General features: G+C 36.9%; 1 protein-coding gene across 1 annotated transcript in view; it reads right to left on the bottom strand.

Annotated features, from left to right (window-relative positions):
• Window positions 1-20984, bottom strand: part of LOC107592039 (fibrocystin-L-like) — a 38672-nt gene that overhangs the window by 10440 nt on the left and 7248 nt on the right. The window contains exons 24-51 of the mRNA XM_016281399.1: window positions 20689-20855; window positions 20333-20468; window positions 19958-20112; window positions 19172-19294; window positions 18145-18250; window positions 17944-18051; window positions 17323-17487; window positions 16864-16985; window positions 16459-16591; window positions 14603-14795; window positions 14274-14416; window positions 13991-14095; window positions 13001-13189; window positions 11787-11958; window positions 11445-11655; window positions 8617-9592; window positions 7817-8065; window positions 6434-6583; window positions 5980-6154; window positions 5164-5320; window positions 4914-5070; window positions 4621-4830; window positions 3641-3770; window positions 3024-3265; window positions 2718-2854; window positions 1183-2212; window positions 823-1014; window positions 211-362 (exon numbers count right to left, since the gene is read on the bottom strand). Of these exons, the coding sequence (XP_016136885.1) occupies window positions 211-362; window positions 823-1014; window positions 1183-2212; window positions 2718-2854; window positions 3024-3265; window positions 3641-3770; window positions 4621-4830; window positions 4914-5070; window positions 5164-5320; window positions 5980-6154; window positions 6434-6583; window positions 7817-8065; window positions 8617-9592; window positions 11445-11655; window positions 11787-11958; window positions 13001-13189; window positions 13991-14095; window positions 14274-14416; window positions 14603-14795; window positions 16459-16591; window positions 16864-16985; window positions 17323-17487; window positions 17944-18051; window positions 18145-18250; window positions 19172-19294; window positions 19958-20112; window positions 20333-20468; window positions 20689-20855 (6185 nt within the window). The remainder of the gene's footprint in view (window positions 1-210; window positions 363-822; window positions 1015-1182; window positions 2213-2717; window positions 2855-3023; window positions 3266-3640; window positions 3771-4620; window positions 4831-4913; window positions 5071-5163; window positions 5321-5979; window positions 6155-6433; window positions 6584-7816; window positions 8066-8616; window positions 9593-11444; window positions 11656-11786; window positions 11959-13000; window positions 13190-13990; window positions 14096-14273; window positions 14417-14602; window positions 14796-16458; window positions 16592-16863; window positions 16986-17322; window positions 17488-17943; window positions 18052-18144; window positions 18251-19171; window positions 19295-19957; window positions 20113-20332; window positions 20469-20688; window positions 20856-20984) is intronic.

The following is a 20984-nucleotide window of genomic DNA, read 5'->3' as shown; positions in this document are numbered from 1 at the left end:
TCTTTTTAATCCCAGGCATCAAAAAGTTTGAAAATGGAGTATGGAGTGCTTTTTGAAGTGTGACATGATCATTATGAACTGTTGTTGCATGACAACAGCTGTAAATACTTTTTTTTTTTTTAACTCTCTTTTTGTGTTACAAACATTTTAAGGGTATTTAACTTTTCCTTTAAATGTACATTGGATTATTGTGTAGTGTGCATACTTTACCCGAAAGCCGTAGACCATTCCATTGTACGAGATGTTGGTGATTTGGGAAGCACCATCAAAGTACCAGTTGTATGTTTGGCCTGTGGGCACCATTGCCATCCAGCCAAATGTGTGGGTCACCAGTTTTTTAAGGAAAGGAAGCACACATGTCCCTAAAGAGATATATGACATTGAGATGAACTGTGCCAACCAAGATGTTTTTCTAAACATCACAGCCCACTTCAACTTAAATAATGTTCCCTCAATGTTAGTGTATAAAATCTTTAGTTATTTTCAGTTTAGAATCATTTTAAAGGGCCAGTTCCTAACAGTCTAGAACGCATTTTTGCATTCCACTGCTCTGCTCTTCCATTGTTTTTCTATGTAAAGATGCACTAAATGGATGTTTTGGTCACTCAAGTTAAAAGTAGTTGAACTATTAAAAAACATACTTTAGACTTTTTCATTTCCCTGCCCTGTGCTAAAACGTGTTATACGTGAACGGCCCAAAGAACCCTTCTTTCTGGAAACCAAAGAATGTAGCCGGGAAAGTATGCAGTAAAAGTGAGTTGTATAACAAATTCATACACATTTTTTTATAGCTCAATCGCCCAGTTTATTTCATCATCATACCATATGAGTTGGTTAGAATGACATCTTTAGACTGAAGTGAAGGCGGTGAGGGATTGAAGACGACCATGCGGTGGAAGTTAACAGTGTTGTCACATACTGCAGCAGGAACGCCAACACTCCACTCTATTCCTGGGAAGCAGCGTCTTGGGTCGAGCAAGTCATTCCTTGGTACTACCTTGTAGCTAACATTGCCTTTTCAGAAATATAAAATATTTATATTCAGTCATTTATTTTTTTATGTTACCAATGCTTTTTTGAGGTTGTTTGTACCATGCTAATAAAGCTATGTAAATCTTCAATCCATTAAAAATTTTTCTCAAATTATGTATCTAAATACTGTAATATCTAATGCTTCTCTACCTGTTAGTGACCCATCAGTATCTACCAACGCCACCTCATGCTCCCATCTGAACCAGGCCTTGTTGGGTGACTGATAGTACTGGATCCCACTGAATCTTGCACTCCAGCCTCCACAGCGGAGCATACAGGTTCCAACTATTTCTGCCACCCCGACTGCAGCACACGACGGACGGTCGAAGTTCACAAACTTGGTGTTGATGACGCTCATCCCATCATCCAGAGGCAGGACAACACCACGAGCGGTGCAGTAGTTGCTCCCCAGTCCCAGCTCATCCACGTGGCCCACCATGGTGCTATTGACCACGGCTGCCCCTCCATCCAATCCCCATCCGCTGACGAACTGCCGGATGATCCTCTTGGCCTCCACTCCTGCCTTCTCGTTATTGACCATCAGGAACTCGCTGAACTGAACCGCTCCTACGTTCACCCACTCAGCACCTTTCTCGTTGTTCCAGGAAGTGAAGCGGCGGAAGACTGCTGGTGCCGGTGTTGAGGAGCTGCAGCTGCCGGTACGCATGGGGAAAAACTCTTGGAAGATCCACAAGCCAAACCAGCCCTGCGAATGCACTGTATTGTTAAAGAACTGTCCCAGTGGTACTCTCTTCTGACAGATGTTGGGGTTATACGAAGGGCCGTCGGGATTATTGTGCATGCGATACCAGAAGCCGAAGTGCGTTCCACCAGCCGCGGCATTGTGCCTAATGGTGTTATTAGGGTTGGTGACCCAGTATGCAGCTGGAGTCACATCGTCATTTAGTAAACTGGTGCTCTGTTTTACAAATACCGCCAGATTGTACTGCAGGATGTTGCCAGTCTCAATGCCGTCCTCAATAAAGAAGGCCCCACCCATGATATTGTAGATGACATTACGCTCCACCAGCAGGTTGTGGGTGTTATGGATGGTGACGGCACGATTGTAGGACTGGTGGATGCCACATCCACGCACATATGACTTAAACTTAACATCACCCATCAGATGCCAGTGGATTGGGTAGCGTCCCAGACGGAACGCCTGTCCAACATTGAAGAGCTAAAGTAGGACAATGACAAACATAATGCCATCACTGACAACTATTGTGAATATTTGATGTCTTAAAGGGGATAGTCCACTGAAAAATGAAAATTCTGTCATTTTTACTTAGCCTTCCAAACCTGTGTTACTTACTTTCTTCTGTGGAACACTAGAGAAGATATTTTGAAGAATGTTGGTAAACCAATGGTTTTGGTCCCTTTGACTTCCATTGTATGCACAAAAAATACTATAGAAATCAATGGGACCTGAAACTGGGACTACCTGAGACTACAAGAGCCTTTCACATGTCTTCCTTATGTCTTGTAGGCTCTTGTAGACCTGGAACTGTTGGTTACCAACATTATTTAAAATATCTTCTTTTGTGTTCCATAGAACAAAAAAATGCGTATAGGTTTGGAATTACATGAGGAATGATGACAGAATTTACATTTTTGGGTGGACTATGCCTTTAAAGGTCTCCAAGAGTTTTGAAACATGTTTTTGAAACAGAATGAACATTTACCTCAACATATTCAATTCTGCCAATTGCCAGATTTTGGTTTGGTTGTGGTGCGTGGAACATGATGCAGCCACCAAACTGGTCGCTTCCTACTTCTTCTCCAAACCTACCCTGGAAACAAGTCTGTGTAGTAAATTCCCCTGTAAGTAAAAAAGTATATTGAGTTGTGTTTGATCAAAGTCAATAAAATTGACACTGACTTTCACATGACTTTTAAGAAATTATTAAGGAATTGTCATGATTGTGTGTATGAAATGATTATTTGTCTGTCTGTCTTTCCATCCACAGCTGAGGAAACAACATCCAAACCTGTGTTGAATCCATCAGGGCAAGCTTCAATCCGATCATTCCACTCCACGTTGTTGGATCCACGGACAACAATGTTTCTGGTAAGAAGACCGACCTCTGCTCTTGCTTCAAAAACTGTCCCATCAGGCAGCATCACAGACACACCCAAATGAGTGTATTCCAGTGGTTCGGTCAGAGTGAGGGTCCTTCCATCAGCTGAAACTGAGGCAATTCTCCTCAACTCATTTTCTCTTTGGCTGTGTCTGTCAAAACAACATATTTTAGATTATTAGCAACAGTATTGACATCATTATTATTAGCATATTTGTATAGCATTTAGTACATACAATTTGAGCAAGAACTTAAACAGTAAGTTTACAATTTTGTATTCTCCACCACCCCAAAAACAAATCTCAACTGAAAAAGGTAAAATGTTAATAAATGATTTTGATAAATGTTTTGTTTTTCTTAAATCAAATAAATTCATTTGGTACCGTTTATAGAGAACAGCTGTACTTTTTTCATTTCCTTGGTCCTTGTTCCTACACTGATTTAGTTCAGTTTCTCTAGTAAGTCAGTAGCTTCAGTCAGATCAACCTGAAACCCGAGTTTCGCTGCAGGTTTGGGCGATGACCTACCTGTGCCCTGTGGAAGCGATGACAATTTCATCACCAGTCTTCCAGGTAACGACATCCATCAGTGTCAGCATCTTGGAGCCGCTTTGTGCAGTCTGAGAAAGGCGAGTCCATGGCATAGGGACATGGATTCCTGGAGAAGCAGGATTGTAGTTAAGCCCTGAACAAAACCTCTCACTGCAGGGGAGTGATTACGCACTATGGTGTCTGTATCAAGGAAATTTAGCTCTTCTGTGAAGCCCACCTGAGGGGCTTTCTGACTTAACTGAGCCTTCTGGGAGTGATATGTAGGTCATCTCTATTTCTGTGAAGATTACTTCATTTTCTAAAGAAGATTGTGTTTCTGACATTGTGACTTTTTAGTTGCAGATTTTCCGGTAGCTCTGAGATTTGTCAAGTTACAGACAGCAAGTAATCAAAATCAGGTACATGTGTTCAGTGCACAATATTTACAGCACAGTTCAAAATGTTTGGGGTCTGTAAGATTGTAAGTCTCTTATGCTCAGCATCACAATTGCTCTTATTGATCACAAATACTGAAAAAAATGTATGAAACATTGTTGCAATTTAAAAATAACTTCTTTTTTTTTCATGTGATGCCAATGTTTAATTTTCAGCACATGATCCTTCAGAAAGCATTCTAATATGCTGATTTGCTGATCAAGAAACACTTATTATTATCAATTTAGAAAACACTTGTGCTGCTTAAAAGTTTTTAGGAAACTGAGTTTTTTTTCCCTTCAAGATTCTTTGATGAATAGAAAGTTTAAAAGAAAAACATTAAATAGAAATCTTTTGTAACATTATAAATGTCTTATAAACGGTCACTTTTGATCAATTTAATGCAATATTATTTACATTAAAAAAGGTACTGTATGTTAAATTAAAATACCTATTTATTTGATGTATTTTTAATATATATTTAATATAATAATTCACTACAAATTTTTTGTGAAAAAAATTTGTTTATTTATAGTACATACCATGCAGATCCAGCACCCCCTCTCTGACAGCCAGGGTCTTGGTGCCATAGACAGGAAGTTCTGTAGAACGCAGGTGTCCATGCAGTGTGATGATGGCCTTATGCTGGAAGGGGGCCTGCTCTGTCCCGATCTGCAGAGCTCCACCATCTGTGATCAGAATATTCTCTGCCTGCAGCTCAATGTCTGCCTCATCAAAAATCAGTCGCCCACCTAAAGAGAAAACAGGCATTCACAGAACTGTGAGTGTGTCAAGGCTTTGTTTATAAAGATAGCATTTGCCTAAATGAGCATACCTTGGATAAGGAGCATCTTAAGGACTGGTGTGCTGGTGTCCAGGAGGATGGTCTGGCCAGCAGTGATTACAGCAAACATGCCCTCCTCAGGAGGGGAGAGACCACCCCATGTATAGGGAGACGACCACATGTCAATGTAGAAGAAGGAAGCATTATCCTGAGAAAGAGGAGAGAAATTCCAAGCAGATAAATCAATTTTAATTACTATTATTATAATTATTCTAGTAATAATTGTATTTGTCACGTTTACCATTCGGGCAATTCCTCTGTTCCCCAGCTGAACGCGCAGTTGAGTTTCTTGGGATCTGGGCTGAGCGTTGGTCACACAGATGATTTGCGACTCACTGGCTGACTGGACATCGCAAACAGACCCCGCAATTGTGACAGAGACTTCGTTGACATTTGAGCTACAGGTGAGACACGGAAGAGAAAAGCCAGTGAAACTGAGAAATTCTGTCATTATTTCTTCATCCAAATGAGGCATATTAATACTGATAGTATTTATTTATTTATTTATTTTGTGTGTATATATTTATTTTGTTCTTTCAGAGCTAGACTTTGTCACCATTCACTTTCAATGTTTAGGAATGTATTTGCTCTGAGCTTAACTTTTGGAATTAGACGAGGGTGATTAAATGATGACATAATTTTGTGGTTTAATACATGTTTTAACACATTTTTTAAAATAAGTATAAAAATGTAAAAATAAAATTACATATAATTATTAGATTACTTGAACTAAATGAAAATTAAAGTTGAAACATTAAAATTAACTAAAAATAAATAAAACTGAAAATGAAATATAAACCTAAATACCACTATAAAACATAAATAAATAAAAAATGACAAAAGCACATACAAATTACATTTAAAATTAGAAAAAATATTTTTTTAAATCAATATATTATTAAAAACTATAATAGTATATAAATAACACAGGTGTTAACTGTGCAATGCATAGAAATTATTTTCTTTGTAACAGTAATGCCACAGAGGACACTGTGTTTATAAGCATGATTGAAGGACAATCAATTTCAGTACAATGCGCTTCTGGTCTGTTCTGCACCTGAAACCTGAGCCGGTAATCGTGAGTCTGGTGCCTCCAGCGGTTCCTCCTCTGCGCGGCGTCACATTGGTGATAACAGGGGTCAGAGAGGATCTGTAAGTATAGCTGTTGGTGAGGTTGACAGCGTCGCCTCCATTCATCACTATGACTGTGCAGGCCCGCTCTGCTTCAGTTCCTGTAAGAGACAAAAGCGGTCAATAAGATGCAATCTGGAAGTCTTTATTTCAGCTCTATTCATCTGTGACCTGATGGCCTGTGCTGTCACATTTGCCATTGTCTCTCAGTGACTGACTTCTGTCATTTAAAGCATTCCTGGCATGTTTTACTTTTGAGGAAAAACTTTGTACTGGGATCTTTGCTCAGACTTAGAAATGCTTACTTTGATAGATTACGCTTTGATTTGCTAACTGAACATTTCTAGACACATACGCCATACTTTTAAAATAATACATGCCATTGTTGGGTGGGATTTCACAGTTAAGCTGGGTAGAGGTGGAGTTCTGCAGGTGCACGTTACACTCTCTGTTACAGATGAGGACTTTGGTGCTGTTTGGGTCGAATCCAGAACCTTGAATAGCAACAATGGCTCCTCCGGCATAACTTCCTACAGCAAAACAGAGCAAAGTTATCCTGTAGTGTCTTGTTACTCTATAGTCTAATTTGAATATGATAGCAAGTATAGAAATGCACTTTGTGACAGTGTTTCTCATCTAGTTTTGCTTCATGACCCAGATTTTTTTTATTGGACCTAATTATTTATTGTACAAAACTAAACATATATGTCTCTAAAAGCTTTTCATCATTCATTCATTCTTTCTTCCTTTATTTTTTTTTTTTATTTGAAAACTGAATTTTAATGGATTGATGCCCTTGGCAGGCAATAATTTACTGCACAAAATACAGTTAATATTTATCTTTATCTGAAAGTTCATGTTTTGTTTGCTATGATGTAATGAAGTATTGTAGAATTAAATTGACATAAAAAATACATTATTTTTTAAATATATTTGTTTATTATTCTTTTGAGTTGGAGTTGTACTATACACTATCATACAAATGTTTTTTTTGAGAAATAAATTTTTTATAGAGCAGGGATGCATTTAATTGATCAATAAAGATATTTTTTGTCACAAACAACATTTATATTTCAAATAAATGTTGTTCTTTTAAACTTACTCTTCATTGCACAGGTTCCACAAAAAGTTTAAGCACCACAAATCTTTTCAAGATTAATAATAATAAAGAATCCCTCTTGAGCACCAGATCAGCATATTAGAATGATTTCTGAAGGATCATGAGACACTGAAGACTGGATTGATGATGCTGAAAATTCAGCTTTGCAAACAAAGGAATAAATTACATTTCAAAATATAATTGTTTTACTGGATTTTTTAATTAAATAAATTCAGCCTTGGTGAGCATTAAATACTTAAAAACATTTAAAAAAAAATCTTACTGGCCCTAATCTTTTAAACAGTAGTGTATGTAACTCAAATTCTATTTAAATCAAGAAGCAAAATTCCCTATTAGGAATCTGTGATTTTTGTGATCTCACAACCAATACATTAACAGAGATAATGTCTATGCTATTGTACCTTTGAGACTTATATGTAATAAGTCTTAAAGGTACAGTATGATAAAGATGTTTAAATGTAAGGGTCAGAGAAGGTGAAAATGGTCACATAAAGCTAAGTTATGGCTGTTTTTTTATGTCACCTTAAGTATTCGATTTAATAGATTTAAATTGTATTTACTAGAACTAGCAACTTTGTAGAAGCAATTTACATTCCGTCCATATTAACAAATCTTTTACCCTAGAGAAAGTGATTTTGATTACCCTCATTTGGTGTGACTCCTGTCAGCAGCAGCTCATAGGTGAAGACAGACTGGGTCAAGGCATGACCCTTGACCTTATGGTGAAATATGACCGGAAAAGTTCCTCCCGCATGTTCCCCAACATTGCACAGCAACTGTGTATCTGTGACAGATGACACACTACAAGGCACGCCACCGATCTCTAAGGAGACAAGAGCTACATCTGTGCCAAAACCAAAACCAGAGACGGTGATCTCTGTTCCAACCGGACCTACAAGGAAAGGATTATGTCAGTAGTGTTACTACGATGTGTTGTGATATTCAATAGTTCAATAGCGTGCTGCAGGCATGACTTATACTTGTAGGCCAAAACTTGGAAATGAGTTAGCATTTTACCACTTCCAGATATTTTCACGGTTTATTCTATGACATAAAATACATCAGTAATATCTCGTCACAAGGGGCCAAATAGGAGTTTATAAGGGACATTAAACTATCTCAGCGAACGTTCTTGCAAGCTATTCTAACTCAAACTTGGAAAATAAAGAGTTGTTGGAAGCTTAACATGGTAAACACTGAAATCACACAACTGTGGTGTCGTTTGTGTATAGCCTATGTTTAGCTTTTTACTTCTGGCAACAATATGCGAATGAATCATAAACCTTTGTTGGTCACAGAGCTGATTTTCTGCAATAATCCAAAAGCCAGTGGAAAAATCCTATTGGGTTTTTGTCGAGGGAACCAGGGTGATGCTAACTTCCAGGACTGGCCTTCAAAGATATATCGTCACTGCAGTTTTCTATAGTAAATACTTGTTCATACCTGTTCTAGGACTGACGGAGGTGATGTTTGGAGTTTGTCCCTTAGAGTAGTTGAAACTTTGAGGTGGATACACAACATCAAACACCTTAATGTTCACCTGCACCTGTCCCTCTGCGTGAGGAGGTGTCATGCACCTCAACGTATCTGGAGTGACATCTAAAATCCTGCAGGGGGAGTTAGCGAGCCTCACAGTTGTATTTCCCGCCACAAAGCCATTTCCCGTGATCAAGAGCGGCGTTCCTCCAGCAATGCTGCCTGATGTTGGGTTGATGCTGGCTTGTGCTATGCTGGTCAGGGTTTCATCTCCTGTGGCGAGACCTTTGCTCATCACCACCACTTGTAGGACGTGTGTACCAGCGGGAAGGGCGCCAACTAAAACCTTGATACTGCTATCGGTGACTTCTATGACTTCCAAAAGGATGTTGGCTGCAGATAGCATTAGATCGGCAGAATCATTCCCAAACCCACTGCCGGTGATCACAACAGTGGTGGTGTTTCCACTGACTGAGTTAGGGAGCACCTCAGAGATGTATGGTGCGATGGATTCGGAATATTCGAACTTACAATCAAAACTGCATGATGAAGAGATGGAATTGACGTAAACTACAACGTCTCCCCTGCGAGCTTCAGACGGTGAGGTATCGCACACTACGTGAGAGTAGTCCATGGAAACCACGTTGCATGGAACGCCTGCAACTGTAATCAAACCGTTTGAGAACCCAGAACCAGAGATGAAGAGACGCGTGTGGCCTGTAGTGCTGCCCACCATAGGAAAGATGGAATCTATCACTGGTAGAACAACAAATCTGCGGTCGTACTCTTTCGGCATGGTCAGGATGGCAGTGCCAAGGTTGTTGACTAGGACAGTTACAGGTAATGGGATGCCCACTGGTGCTCCGCTGTCAGGACTGAGTTGGCAGTGGATCTCAGTGGAGGTACTGCTAATGACGTTACATGGATGATCTCCAACTTTGACCTTTGGTTACCAAAAAAAGTTTAAATGTTTTACTCATGGACTCTTTACATATTACAGTATGTATAATGTTTTAACATTAATATCCGAGACTGAATGTATCTATTTAGGATCTATACAGGATCATATTTAAAGGGGTCACATGATGCGATTTCAATTTTTCCTTTCTCTTTGGAGTGTTACAAGCTCTTGGTGCATAAAGAAGATCTGTAAAGTTGCAAAGACTAAAGTCTCAAATCCAAAGAGATATTCTTTATAAAGTTAAGAGTCAGCCACACCTACCTAAAACGGCTCGTTCTAACACGCCCCCACATACCTACATCACTATCTGGGAAGATTTGGATAACGCCGCCCAAATGTTCACGCAAAGAAAGAAGGCGTAACTTTTATTCTCGCTGTAGTATTGTTGCCACCGCCGCCATGTCATGAAGGCGCTGTGTGCTTTGTTGTGAAAGCAAAACTACTTTGTTTGGTCTTACAAAAGAGGACGATATTGCTTCGTCATGCAATATCGAAGCTGGTCGCTGAGGAAATACTACAACTTCGCGCTGTTGATCGCCGGATCGGCTTTCACCGTGGATGAAGCGTAGTCCAGCCCGGGGTCGTCACATGTGGTTGCTGCAGGCATCACAATATGGTAAGGGACGTAACATTTCCGTCACACGCTTGAGGAATTCGGCCAATCACAACGCACTGGATAGCTGGCCAACCAGAGCTCACCTCGCTTTTTCAAACCGATGAGCTTTGTAAAAATCGACACGTTTCAGAAAGGCGGGGCATAGAGGAGAAACAATAATGTACAGTATGTGGAAAAGAATGTGTTTTTTGAACCTTAAACCGCATAAACACATTTCATTACACCAAATACACAAAATAATGTTCTTTTTAGCAGCATCATATGACCCCTTTAAAACTATTAAGTCTCCTGGATTGTGGGCTTTTTTAAAGGTTCTGTAAGTGATTTCAGGCCTACAGTATTTCTAACTTAATCCACTCCAAAAAGTGTCATCTTAGTTAAAATTTCCCCAATAACATTATCAAAAATTCATTAGCACAAGATAAAATGAGAAACAACACTACATAACATTAAGACTTGTTTTCAAAGATTGTACCTTGAAAATCAGTGTATTTTATCAAGTAGGTTTTTTCACTTAAATATAAGTGGGAAAAGTATTATTAAAGATGTATTCTTGAAAACAAGTCTCAAAAACGTATGCAGCGTTTCTTATTTAAATTGAATATACCTATTTAAAAGACCATTTAATTCATATATTATAATATGGGGTGATTACTCAAAGAATTTAAATTATTTTTAATTCTATTTAATTAATATCTATCTATCTATCTCTCTCTTAAATGTTAAGTTGGATTAGGTAGAGAAAATTTGTTTTTGAAAAAATGGGCAAAATTTGTGTTTTTTTTGTACATTTTGCTTAGGTTTACCTAGATTAATTAGTAATTGTATATATTTTTATTCCTAGATATAAAGTTTCATGTAACTGATGTGCCTTTACTCTGAAATCTGAAGTAATGTTAATGTATTGAGTTTTCCTTTTTAAATGTAATTATGCATTTATTTGTATATTTTCTGAATGTAAAATAAATGTTTTGTAGATAGTCTAAAAATGTATGTGTATGTTTAAATGTGCACGTTATATGAATATGTGTATTTCTCGTCGTTGTTGTTGTTTTGTATGTGCACTGTGAATGATAAGAGAAAAAAAAGCCTTTTTTTTTTTGGCAATAGGATTTTTTTGCAGTGTATTTTAGTCAGACATTTGGGATAGTTTATGTATGATATACCAAAAAATCCCTTACAGCACCTTTAATACCATGGCCGGCCACTGAAGCTCACCTCGTTTGCACAGTTAATGCTGCTAAAGCCAGATCCGTTGATTCTGATAATGTCGTGTGTAGTGCCATGGTCAGGCGTAATGTGGTACACAGTGGGACTGGCACAGGAAGTAAAACTGAAGTAGAGACTGTCTGATATCTCATTAAATTCCAGCTGTTCTCGGAAACAGTCAGAAGTGGCCACACAAGCGGAATCAGATGAGTTCATTTGTTGTGAAACTGGGGAGGACACAAAAGATGATTATGATGAATTTACCTACAAATTCCTTGCCATTGCTTAAACTGAAGATTGTACTTTTAAGTATTTTGCTTTGAAAATACTTATCAAAGTGTTTCAGTTGTACCTATGTTCATAGAGGCCTCTATTCCTGTCACAAACACCTGAAGCCCAACAGTGCTCTCCTCCAATGGCATAACAGTCACCACTCCCTGAAGTGTCTTCTGGTTGCCAGTGTCGATGTAACCGCTGCTATAGTAGTAAACTCCAGGAGACGTGAAACGGTAGGCAAAAAGCCCTTTTGGTAAAACACAAACATGTGCACAAAGAACAGTAGAATCAGATTTTGTTCCTCAAACAAACTGGCATCACAGCTCCAACTCTCATTGTCTTCAGTTCCTTTACAGGAATACAAACTTTCAAACTTACAAAATTTGTAACCCATTTACGGCAAAAAGCATTCAACAAATTAATTGTCTAACAGTAAACTGCAAAATAGTACAATACATTGTTTTCTACACCATGACTGGTATGTATTTATGTTGGCATTATACGTAGTTAAGTAGAGAACAGACACCTTGCGTTTACGCTTCATGAAATCTGACACAAATAAAATGCTTGTCTGCATCAGGGGTATTTAATTATATTTCCCAGAGGTCTCTAAATTTCCTTCTCAGCAACAGTCAGGACAAACAAAAGCGAAACACTGTTTCAGAGACAATGTATCGTATGTGACAAGGAAAGTAATGCATATTTCACAACAATGAAATACTTCAGTCAGACAACTTTCAAGCTGGCAGCCATTAATAAAAAGTAGAAGTTCAAAATAGTATCTCCCAGACTTGAATTTTCCAGTGTAGAACTGCAAATTTTAATTAAATTAAATTCACATCTATTTGTATACATACTTTTACCATACACATTGTTCCAAATACCTATACAGTATATAGAGCAGAATAGTCATTTGTGTCCAGGAAAAGTACCTTAGACAAATAAATAAATAAAAAATAACAGTACTTGGTTGAATCTAATCACGAATCTGGACCATAGTTTTTTTTTTTGCCTTATTCTACCCTCTTATTCTACTCTCTTATTGATTCATTTAGTTACATAGGGTCTCTTAATAAGGACTAGAAAATGTACATTATTAGGGAAGGACTCGTTTTTAAAATGGTGCTCAGGCAAATGTTTTTGCAAACAATTTATGTAGCTTTGTTTGTCCTGCTTAATGTAAATTAGAATGTCACAAATAGTTTGTGTAGTTTTGTTTGTCCTTCTTCATGTAAATTAGAATGAGCAGTGTTAACACTGATAGTAGTAGTTGTTGTTGTTGTTTGTACCTTTGGCAGTTCGGGTGTCTCCACTGCTGAAAGCAATGCCATCATAGTCTGTGCTGCTGGGACTGGACACACTGAAGACCCTGTAGCCCAGACCAGACACAAAAGCTGGTGCGTCCCAGAGCCAAACCACTGTGTCCCCCACTGAGGCTATTAGCGCAGATGGGCTCCAGGCGTAACCCTGACCGTACACTGAACACATATGATGTAATTAACTCTATGCAAGTGTAATGCAAGACAGTCACAAATGCACATTTTATGACAAAATATTATATCTAGGGATCCCACCATTTAATTTCTATAACTTTATCAGACAAGATAAATGTTTTAGATTGCACATTAAAATTAAAAAGGTGTCATCATGACGCTTTACATTTACTTCACGATTTCATTCATTTCCATTACTTTTTAATATTTTTTTCCTCCAAATTGTTAATGAACCTTTAATATTTTATTCATTTTTATGACATGTCTATTACTTTGAGATGTTATTTGTCATCCCTTTTTTATTACCTTTTAAGATTTTATTACATTTCCATCACTTCGCCATTACTTTAAGATTTTATTGCCATAACATTTTTTCAAGTTTAAAGTGTATCTATTTCTATGACTTATAAAATGTTTCTAATTTCAACCATTTTAAATTTTTTCCCTTGCATTATAATGACTTACAGAAACATCATATTAGCTCAATTATTTAAAAAGCGAACATCCGAGGGGCAGCACAGAATTCTAATTGCTGTCATTCAGATTTCTTTGCAAATCTGCTAGGATTTCACTGAACTTTCTGTGTAAATTCTGTGCATGACTAAATATAGCTTATAACAATGTCAACCATATTTTCATAGCTCTTGCTATTTTTCTGGCAGCTCGAGTATTTGAGAAGTCATTGGCATGATGAGACGGTCATTGTGCTGACAGCCATTGTTCCCCTTTCGGTGATGTATTCAGGTGTTGCGTGCGTGACGGAACAAGAGATAAAACAGATATTACCGGGGTGGAAACCTTGGTTAGCCACAGTGTGTGTTTTATCTCTAGACTGGGTCACACACTCCAGGTGATGATCTGAAGCGGCTGTCACTCGGCATTGTCTGTCTCCTGTATGAAACACATAACATTCATAGAGTCATAACATTCACTGCAGTAAATGATCTGGAAATGATTGGTTTCGGTGAAGAGCTGTGAAAAATGTTGAAATCAAAGTATTACACGGTAAACATGGTGAATGTTTTAAAGAAGGCTGATGCATTTTTTTTCTGTTGTGGTATTGTCTTACCCAGAGTGACATTGTTATCTGCTGCGACTGGACTGAACCCAGAGCCGGTGATAGTGATGGTGGTTCCTCCATACAAAGACCCCAGAGATGGAGAGAAGCCAGTCACCTCTAGAAGATACTCTATAGTGGTTTTAACGCCAGCACTGCACACAAAGAAAACAAACATTAATAACTCTAAAAAGCTTCACTTTTGATAAAAATGTCATTGTAAATGCACAATTATTTGACAATTATAATATTAAGTTGTAGTCTTCTACAGTTGTAGCATGATATTTTAAATACGATAGTTTGAAATCTGATGTTATAGAGTACAGAAAGTGATATGAGACCTGGTTAAGGGGTAACCCTGATTTCCAACTCTCACATGGACTTTGTACTCAGCTGGGGGGAGTGTGGGTAACAGGCAGGTGATGTTTTCGTTGGTCCACTCCAGCAATTTGCATTCAGCCTCACCAATCAAAACAGAGCTGCCATTATCATGCGACTCAAAATTTGTGCCCAAGATGGTGAGAATCCTGCATCCTTTATAACAAACAATGAAGTGAAAACAAGGTCAAATTAATTGCTGTTCTAGTAAGATTTTGAGTGGTGGGGGCAATGAGGAAGTTAGAAATGAAATTGCTGTGACTGTTTATTGTCTGAAGTGTTTAGAGCAGCTTTTAAGAACCGTCACGCTGTTGATTGTACTTCACTGCAACCAAACCGGCTTTTCTGATTGCGTGACACAAGTTAAAGCCAGTGCAATTATCTGGCCTGCACAAAAGAGCTGGAAAGAGGTTTGTCTGGAGGCCATATGGAGGTTTACAGCTGTAACCAAGATGTAAATGCAGATCAGGACAATGGGATGGAAAGAGACACTTGACACTTGAATGTGATTTTACCTGTTTGTTTGTATCCCATGTCTTTCAATTTCATTATCTTGTCTCAAACAAGAGAAGCTAAGCATTTATTTGAATATGGAAACCGATGAATTCACTAATTAAAGGTCGGTCCTATTTTTAGACAATTATACTGACACTTCTATTTGTCATGTAGCTTTCTGTTGCTATCAGCAGTTCAAAGTGTAAAAGTGACTACAGGCTATTTGGAATAAAAGCAGGTGATTTGAAACAAACAAACCAAAAAAATGTCATTAAGGGTCATAAATGGAGACTTGCAAGTGCCAATCGTGAGTAAAAATTGTTTTTAGTAAGTAAATAAAACTTGGTTGGTAACTTTATTTAAAAAAGGACCATAAGACATGGTTTACGTCACAGTCTGACCCTCTCTGATCTAAGAGACATGTCTGATTCAAATCAGATATCAAACAAAGTACAGTATACAGACGGTTGCTAAAGAAAACATGTGCATCTCCTTAAACGTCCTCCTCAATGGAAAATTTTGTATCAGGTCTTTATCTAAAATACTTATTAATATAATTGAAGACATAAGGTGTGTGCGTGTGTGTGTGTGTGTGTTAGAGAGAGAGAGAGAGAGAGAGAGAGAGAAACTGTAAGAATGAAAATTTATTTATTTAATTCCTTTTTTAAACACTTTTATAGAAGATTTATGCCCAGAAAATTTTGTATTAGTAGGTGCTGCTAAAGTTCATTTTAGATTTGCATGTACACATAATTATGACATGATTTCCATGTCCAAAATCTAATCAGACTGGATTTGACTAGTTGTGTTTGAGTGACACATAATTGAAGCGCTATTAAAGTTATATGTTGGGGATTAAATCTTTTAAAGGGATTAAATCTTTGTATGAACTGATCTGAAAGCTCAGTGATCCTTATTTATACTCTTAATTCTTGTGAATAAAGGCAAGAGAACTCTATTCTAAAAATAGAATATACATGTATTCAATAGACGGAGTATCATCTTTCAGCTTAATCTCAGATCAGAATACAATCAGCTGTTGGCTGTTTGCAAGCATAGTATGCGATCAACTATAGGGTACCAATTTTGACACAATGAATAGGTATTGAAAAGCATATTTGAACATCTAAAGCTATTCAGGGTACTTGTCAATGTCACTGTCTGGGTTTATTATTTGCAAAGTTCTACAGTTAGAAAACGTCCCAGCTTCTTTAATGATTTAAGGTCATGGGTTTAATTCCCTGGGGAATGCATGGACTTTTAAACATATCTGCCCTGAATTAGGAAAAAATCTTCTGACAATACATAAATGTTGATAACTTACCAAATACTGTTGTAGTTTGTGGGCTCACAGTTGTGATTATGGCTGTCAAATTGTTGCTGTATGTGAAAAAGCCATCTGATACTGCTGTCATCTCTGCCGTGGTTAGTGTTACACTCTGTTCACCTTCTGGCCCCTGTGTTATACACAAGATTCATAAAATTATAAAAGTTTCATAGGTTTATTTTCAGGTTGTAGATGCAGTAGGATGCAAATGCAGTAGTGTTGTAACTGTTTTGTGAATTTGCCCTGAGCAGTTCTGTTAGTAATACTAATAAAATATTAGTCATAATTCATAATTATTCATTTGATTTTTTTAAATTAATTAAAAAAGGTTCATAACATATTTATGATTTTAAATTTGACTATTTTTAGAAACCGTCATGGGAAATCAAGTTCTTCACTTACAGCTGGAACTACGCATCTCAGCTGGGTAAGTTCCACCTTTATAATGTTACATTGCTGAGTGCCAATGGTGACTGCAGTATTATTACTGAATCCATAGCCAGACACTGTCAGAATCGTCCCTCCTGTGAAGACACACATAAAAATATCAAGTAATAGTTATAAGATATGTTGTGATGACATTGGTGAGTAGGTTTTGGACAAAACTAATTCTATATTGAAAGTAACGTGCCTGTCCAGCTTTGTTCAAATTGTTCTTCTAATATAATTTTTAATTACCAAATAAAACGCATTTCATTTTAAAAACTAAACAGAAGCATTATTACTAGTGGTACTAGACTTTTGTACTCTAATGTATGGTATGTATGAAAGATATATGCAAAGCAACAAATACTTCTGTAAATATATATATACAAATATTTATTTTACACACTACTGTGTGTAGAGAAGTGCTATGTGTACCTGCCACACTTCCTGTTGTGGGGTTTATGGAGGTCACTCCTAACAGATGTGTGAAGATAAAGCTGTTGTCATTCTGGTATTGGGCATTTCCCACCAAAGAGAATCTCAGAGAGACTGGCTGTACACCTGCACTTGCAGGACCGACCTGGCAGGTTATAGAAGTATCTGAAACACAAATAAATTATTTGATGAGATCTTAAATTAAAATTCTGTAATCACATCACTACTGTAAACTTGTATAATTTCTTTTGTGAAACATAAAGGAGTGAATAAGGATTTACATTTCTGATTTACAGTAGAATACTTAGAAAACAGTGCAAAAACCAGGTGAGCAACTTGTATGATACTTTTATGGTGCTTTGCATTCTTTTAAAAGCTTGAATCATATCATATCATAGTAACTGCATGGAAAAGTTTGACTAGTACCATTCTTAATGTCTAATTTTTGTGTTCCACAGAAGAAAATCAAAATCAGCCAAACGGCTTTGAATCAACATGTGGGTCAGTAAATTATTACACAATCTTTTTTTTGCATTCTTTTAGCAAAAGTGATATGCTATTTGAATGCAGTTTGTCCCCTGAGAAAAACAGATTTTATGACATTACTGGGTTTTGACTTACTGGTAACCTGTAGAACAGAGCATTCCACATCTCCAGTCTTTACAGTGACGTTTCCACCATCAAAACCAGATCCAGTTATGGTAAGAACTGTTCCCAGACTGCTGGATCCTGAACAACAAATTACATCAATAATATACACCACTAAATACCAATATGAATGGAGATTATAGCTTTTATGTGAGACTTGATCATTTTCCCCACCTTGTGTAGGAGAAATCCCGGTCACTTTTGGGGTCTTTGACTCACTCCAGGTAAAACCACAATCTCCTGAACACCATGATGGGATACCATTGATGAAAACTTCCACCTTAACGATAACAAGCACAGGAATATGCATTACAGTTAGTAGACATCCTAAAGTAGTGTTTCTTAACTGGTTTTTGTTTCAGGATCCAGATATAATACATTAATAAAATCTTAATAAAATAAGAAATTAAATGGACATTAAGTGTACATTTACATTGTGGAAAACCAATGCAAAATTGTACATTAATAAAAGAGTGATTCAGATTATTTTTAACTAGTACTGTCAAACGATTAATTGCGATTAATCGCATCGAAAATAAAAGTTTTTCTTTACATAATATATGTATGTTTACTGTATATATTTTTTATGTATATATAAATACACACACATGCATGTATATATTTCAGAAAAATATGTTATGTTTATATATTAAATATATTTATAATATAAATTATATGAATATAAATATAGACATGTAAATACATGTAATTATTTTCAAAATATATACTGTATGTGTGTGCATTTATATATACATAATCGCGATTAATCATTTGACAGCACTATTTTTAATGTTTACCCTTTTCAAGTGAACTTGTATATTGTACTTGTAATGGATTGTATATTGTAATGGATTTTTATAAACTACTGGAATAAAATATTACTAGGATCAGGCACATTCAGACTACACAATGCACACCTGTCTGTCTGTAATAATACAAATAATACAAAAAAAAACTTTCATGCTTTGGTTTAGCCATAATCCTCTCGACATGCAAAATCCCCTGAACATTGGATATTCAAACAGAGCAACACAACCAGACAGGCCCTTCAACTGACCCACTGCATAGCACTATTGAAATCTGCACACTACACGGCATCAGGTAACATGAGGAAAAGCCTTTAAAAACAAGCTTCATTTATATGACCAATGTATGTTGAACAAACATAATTATTGCAGTAAAAGCAGTGAGTATAAAGCACCTGTGGTTTCTTTGTAGGCACACGCAGAAAGTCTCCCATAATTCTCTGTTTGAAGATGCCTCCTTGCTCAATCTTGCGTGATATCACTGAAGGGTTCACACCAACCACATTGGAAGCATTGATCTAGTTAACAAATATTAAAACATGGGAATTCAGCCAGGTATGAAATGAAGAGTCTGAGAAAATTAAGATATACTATTAAAAAATGTGGGGTTGTTTTTGAAAAAATAAAAAGTCTCTTATGCTCTAAAGTGCTCCATTTATTTGATCAAAAATACTAACTAATATTGTGAAATATTATTACAATTTAAAATAATTGTTTTCAATTTTAATATATTTTAAAAAGTCGTTTATTTCTGTAATGGCAGAGCTGGATTTTCAGCAGTCATTACTCCGGTCTTCAGTGTCACATGAACGATCCTTCAGAAATCATTCTAATATGCTGATTTGGTGCTCTAATGTTGGCACGTTTATTATTATAATTATCAATTTTGAAAACAGTTGTGCTACTAATTTTTTTTCCTTTCCACTGGATAAAGTCTAATCAGGCCCCACTTTTTCAATGTTGATGATGGATTGCAAACACCTTTTCATGTTGACTTTATATATTTGAAGTATATATTCAAATTGTAATTTTACGCATTTGATTTTTTAAAATTATGCACATTTAATTGTTTAAACTAAACACTTTTATTTAAATTCCTATTAGCATTTCCCCTACAGACTTGTAAACCTCCATTTGGAGAAACTTGGTTTATTGTACCAGCACTCTGAACTCTTTCTTGCCTTTAACAGAGGCTGATTTCCAGTCATGGTGAGCCACTGGATGTTCCAGCGGTAGCCCCTACAGTCTCCAGATCTCTGCACCTGCAGCTGGCCGAGCTCTGGGATCCCCTGCAGAGCGTATTGCAGGTCCGCAGCACTGATGTCTACCGCTAGGCCTGAGAAACACACACCACACATATCAAATGAAAAAACAGTTAAACCACTTGGAAGGTTGTGGTATATGTAGTAAGGAAGGTGCAGTTCATTATTTAAATAAATTAATCTCAAGACTGAATCATGCAATAATCTGTTGTGCAACTACAAGAAATTCCATGTACTGATTTATTCAGCGGCTTCCAGCAGCTATATAGGAAACATAGGAAACAACATGCTTACCTTCAACACGTCGGCCAAAGTACTCAACATCAAATGTTCCTGTAAGAGGTGGGCTGGCTTTTTGAGGGCGCATGATGGTGACGGTGGCGTTCCCCTGGCTTTGAATCAGTCGGTCCCCTGTGCTGTTTGGCATCTTCTGTTGGACAAAAATGAAGATTAAGAAAGCTTACATGGATCACTCAACAATACAATTATCTGCAGGAAACAATTCAGTGATATAGCGATAAACTCAAATGTCAAAGACATATTTTGTTGTCACCCATCACCCATCATATCAGAGAGCTCAGGAAGATCCATCACTTCAAGACAGTCATTGTTGAAGGAGTTTCAGTTGAACTTCATGTGAACTAACTCACCTCCAGAAAGCCTATTTCAAACAGTGGGACACCAAAGCCACAGTTGTAAGGAGTCGCTGTGATCTCGTAGCTGACTTGTGAAGCATTTGCTTGTTTGCTCACAGAGATGTTTGAAAAGAAATGTCCTGAACTGGCTAGAGCAGGTGGTCTTCTTCTATGGATTACAACTGAACATGTGGAGAAAGAAAATAGAATATTCAATTTCAAAGGACCATTTCAAAATATAATAAAATAAAATAAAAAATTTAAAATAATAATAAAAATAATAAAAATTTTAATAATAAAATTATTATAAA

This window comes from Sinocyclocheilus grahami, unplaced genomic scaffold (assembly GCF_001515645.1).
Source record: "Sinocyclocheilus grahami isolate Dianchi unplaced genomic scaffold, SAMN03320097.WGS_v1.1 scaffold149.1, whole genome shotgun sequence".
Lineage (NCBI taxonomy): Eukaryota > Metazoa > Chordata > Actinopteri > Cypriniformes > Cyprinidae > Sinocyclocheilus > Sinocyclocheilus grahami.
This window is presented reverse-complemented; position numbering and strand designations above follow the sequence as displayed.